Genomic DNA, 4,875 nt, shown 5'->3' with positions numbered 1-4,875 from the left:
CCTTATCAGACAAAGAAGCAAAGTCAGTAGATAGTAAGTTGAATAAAACTCAACTTAATGGATTCAAATATGCTTGATGAGAGAAAAGAATGAGGGATAATGGCATAAAGATTTGATGCTAGAATTCAGAATGGTGAGACCTAGAGTCTATAATCAAGAGTTAGGCAAGTGTTTTCAATGTGACCAACTGGGTAACTTTGTGAGGAAATATGAGTGATAGTTTGATAATGGGTAATAGAATAATAGTAGAGGATAGGATAGGTATAAATGTTACTCACAAGTTACTAAGAAGTACAAAGATCAAAGTAATGAATGGAAGACTAGAGATAGTTCTGGAAGGATTTGATAGTGAGAGGTATCTTCCGAAATACCGCAGAAGACAGGAATATAGGATAATAATGCTAGGAATAAAATACAAATGGAGTGTAAACAGATATAGTAAATTATGAGATTATATGCTAAGCAGAGTAGTGGTACAATAAAGAGTTGGTGCACTACAATTCTGTAGGTAGAGCACAATAATTGCGAAGGTTATTATGTGGTTATGCTTGGATAAGGGAGCTGAGCTCCCATTGGATTATATATATTTCTTTGAGAATTGTTAGAGTGAGCTGAGCTCTCCAAATTGAGATATATTGTGATTGCAGGCCGGGTGAGCTATTGCTCCCTATTGGCTAGCCCAATTTATAGTGGGACTCTGTCTGTTTATTTCCTTGAAATTGGATTATAATTATGGGCCTTTTAGTTGGGCTAGGAATAATTAGGTTTACTACGGGCTTTGGGGGCCTTATACTGATCCAAGTTCTAGTATCGGTCCGACCCAGAATGTCATGACCCAAAATTTGAGTCGGATCGGCACTAAGACTTAGGTCAATATAAGGCCCCCAAAGCCCGTAGTAAGCCTAACTATTCTCTAGCTCAATCTTAAAGCCCATTTTCAAGAAATCAACTGGACAAAGTTTAGCTATAAACTGGATATCTATATATATATATATATATATATATATATATATATATATATATATATATATATATATATATATATATATATATATATATATATATATATATATATATATATACAGCTCACTCTCACAACCCACAATCAATCAGTTTAATCAAATGGGAGCTCAGCTCCCTCATCCAAAATATATGTCTGTCCCATTCAACCATACATGCATAATATTAAGTTTACAACCTTAACTAATAATCTTTTACAGCCCTAAATCAGTAAAATAATTCTAGCACATGCGGAGTTCTAAAGTTTAAATTAATAACATAACATAAATATAAATACAGCGACTAGTAGACCTGTGAGGAAGAAAGCAGGTAAGTCACAAAGAAAAGCCCTCTTGCAGCCTGAAAAAAATAGTGAATATGAGTGAGCGTTCGACTTATAGAGTAAGATATTGATTTTACTTATAATTTCTATAACTATCTGAGTCTAGTACATCCCTAAGAATGAAATGCAACATCATCGCATAATTCAAACAAGTCAAGTCATAATCACACCAAAGGCAATCTGGAGCACTCACACACCCGTGTGTCAAATCCATACTCACACACACACACACACACACACACACACACACACACACACACACATATATATATATGGGAGCTGATCTCCTATACAGTTCTCTTAGTTCTAACCTCTGCCAGCGAGATCAATTCAAAGCCGGACTTTCTCTTAACATCCAAATGCGGGGGCCAGCGAGATCAACTTGAGCCGTGCCTACCCCGACTTATCCATAATAAGGATCAGGTCCCAGCGAGTTAAGCTCCAATTGTGACTACTCGTCCTACCCATATCCATATACACACCGCATGCACACCAACTCACACACGCGGCTCAAGATTGCCATAAAGCATCAACCACAACAATGTCATCAAATACAAATGCAATACAAGGCAAGCCTGGCAAATAGCTATGTATATATATCTATAAGTGATGTATGAATATGTCTTGAATACATAATAATATTGAGATTATAAGTAAAATCAATATCTACTTACAGTACTTCATAAGTCACTTTAGTGGCTGGGCAGAGGAGAAAGGCTGGCTCGGCTCACCTAAACAATTACATTACAAACTGATTAATATTTACTTAAAACAAAACTTTGAAAGAGTCAAAGATAGCCTAGGTTTTGTCGAAAATTCGGTAGAATTTCCTCTATACCTAAGACCTACCCAACCTGCAAAATAGCTCAAATCACACTTTTAAAATTATAAGTCTCAAATTCACATATCAACAACATTATCAGGCCCCTCCAACTAGTTAAAACTCACATACTACACATAAAATAAGTATTTAAAAATTTAGGATGTTGCACAGAATTTGGGTCGTGAAATTTGAATTTGGAAAAAAAAAATTATATTTCATTTAATTTGAGAAAAAAAAATTCACAACTAAGCTATATATCATTCATGTCATTTTAAACATTAAACATCTTTAAAATCCAAATATTAGCATTCAATTATATAATTCATTTTCAAACATCTAATTAGATATTTCTCGAAAAGAAAAGAACTCTAATTAGTTATAAATAGATATTCATGTTAATAGATATTCATGTTATTTTTGAGCCTCTTAGTTGTGATGATATATCTTTATTTTCATCTTAATTTTAATTTCTCAATTTTTCTTAAAAAAATAAAAAGTTATAATCAATTGTCCTATGTTATCCGCTCTCATTTCTGGCTATGATTAGACGATTAACCAAATACTTTGTAAAAGGTGTCTTTAATAAAAGCTCGACCTTATATAAGAATGAGTTTAATAATTATTAAATTAAATATTTAAATCAAAATTAATATAAAAGTAATTAAAGCATATATAATGAATGCAAGAATCTATATATAAATATTTAATAGCGAAATATATAAGTTCACCAATGAATTTTATCAAAAAAATCTCGTGGTACCATAAAATTTTCAAGCATCTAATGACACACTCCACTCTTATTTCTAGCTATGATTAGATGATTAATCAAATACTTTGTAAAGGCTATATCTAATATAAGTTCAACCTTATATAAGAACGAGCTTAATAATTATTAAATTAAATATTTATATCGAAATTAATGTTAAAGTAATTAAAGTATATATAATGAATGCATGAATTTATATATAAATATTTAATAACGAAATAAACAAGTTCACCAATGAATTTTATCAAAAAAATCTCGTGGCATTATAAAATTTTTAAACATTTTATGATACATTTTAACTTCTATAAAGTAGAATTAATATATCTTTTAGATCCAATTAACAAATCGTCATGTCTGCTCTTTAGTTTAGGAATTTTAAAGATATTTTAATTTCACTTTATAATAGTTAAAGTGTGTTATGGGATGTTTTAAAAATTTAGAGTGTCATAAAATTTTATTTAATAAAGTTTATGTATGAAATGGTGTATTCAGCTAATATTTAATCGAATAACTATTAAATTCATCTCTTATAAATTAGAGCTCTCCCTGGCTATGCCCTTCCGTAAAATAAATGAATATTAAGCAGCTAATTGAATTTATAATTTCCAATAATTTTGAAACTTGCCAAGTAAGATGGTTGTAGCAGTCTCCTGCTTTGCCAATGTTATTTAGTTTTGCGAATAAATACATGAATCCATCCAATTAAAGATATGTAATTAATAGTAATCAATTACAAGTAAGCAGCTGATTAATGAGATGATTAGCAATGCTAATATAATTACTTGTTGCGAAATGAGAAGCAAAGGGTCCAATCCCGTCTGTGGACGTCAATCTGGTCGCAGGCCGATTTAAAGTTGAAATTAAATTTAAATTGAATTAATTAAAATTGATCAAAGTTAGTATTAAAATAGATAAAAATCGATCAATTTAATTTAAGATTAACTTGAATTTTTTATTTTAAAAAATTAAAAAAAATTTATAATTAAATTTAATTAAAATTAAAATTAAATTAAAATTAAAATAAAACTTGAAAAAAAAAAAAAAACCCCGAAACTGAATTAAAATCAAACTGAAACCTTTTACATACACGCAAGCTGTCTGCTCCAATTTACAGCCTGGCAACTCATGCCCACCGATTGATCAAATCCATTGAAAACGACAAATCTTACATGGCTACAACGTACAGATTACGAGGCAATCGCTCTCCTATATATTTCTCCTCCATTTTCTCCCTCTTCTCAAGATGCAGACTTTTCATAGATTTTTAATTAAAGAAAGATTTCTAATCTTTCTTTTCTTTTTTTTTTTTTTTTTTAAATCTCAATTTTACCTAAATGGGTATTTGCAATTCCAGTGAATCCACCAACGTAGCTACTGCAAAGCTGATCTTACAAGATGGGAGGTTGCAAGAATTTTCCTACCCTGTTAAGGTTTCTTATGTTCGCCAAAAGAATCCCACTTATTTCATCTGCAACGCCGATGAAATGGAGTATGACGATGTCGTTTCCGCCATTAACGATGATGAAGAGCTCCAATTGGGACAGCTTTATTTCGCTTTGCCTTTGAGTCTGTTAAAGTACCCTTTACAGCCGGAGGAAATGGCTGCATTGGCTGTCAAAGCTAGCTCTGCGTTGATGAAAAGTAATACTGGTGGTGAGAAACGTGGGTGCCGCCGGAAGTCGGTGTCTCCTTTGTTGTATTCCAGTGAGAGTGATAGCAAATCTAGCATGAGAAAGAGATCGTCCGCCGCAACTGGAGTAGGCGATGTTGGAAGCAGAAGTGGCGGTGGTGGTGGAGGAGGAAGGAGAAAGTTTACAGCGATGTTAAGTGCAATACCCGAGTAGGGGTAGTTTAGGAAAAGCAGGGGGTACGAGTGTAAATATTGTAATGAGGGAGGCCCATAGTTAAAGTTCCTCTGATAAATTGCTGTTTGTGATTTGATTA

General features: G+C 32.2%; 1 protein-coding gene across 1 annotated transcript; it reads left to right on the top strand.

The window, feature by feature from the left end:
- Window positions 1-4,149: 4,149 nt before the first annotated feature.
- Window positions 4,150-4,875, top strand: LOC110650584 (uncharacterized). The gene has a single exon (XM_021805625.2). It carries the CDS (start codon window positions 4,266-4,268, stop codon window positions 4,773-4,775), a length of 510 nt encoding a protein of 169 aa, XP_021661317.2. The 5' UTR covers window positions 4,150-4,265; the 3' UTR covers window positions 4,776-4,875.

Source organism: Hevea brasiliensis, chromosome 7 (genome assembly GCF_030052815.1).
Source record: "Hevea brasiliensis isolate MT/VB/25A 57/8 chromosome 7, ASM3005281v1, whole genome shotgun sequence".
In the NCBI taxonomy this organism is placed as follows: Eukaryota; Viridiplantae; Streptophyta; class Magnoliopsida; order Malpighiales; family Euphorbiaceae; genus Hevea; species Hevea brasiliensis.
Note: the sequence above shows the minus strand (reverse complement) of the source record. Positions and strands in the feature narration are given on the sequence as shown.

Coding starts and splice junctions, on each gene's coding strand:
- LOC110650584 (XM_021805625.2), top strand. CDS start 4,266: ATGGGTATTTGCAATTCCAGTGAATCCACCAACGTAGCTACTGCAAAG.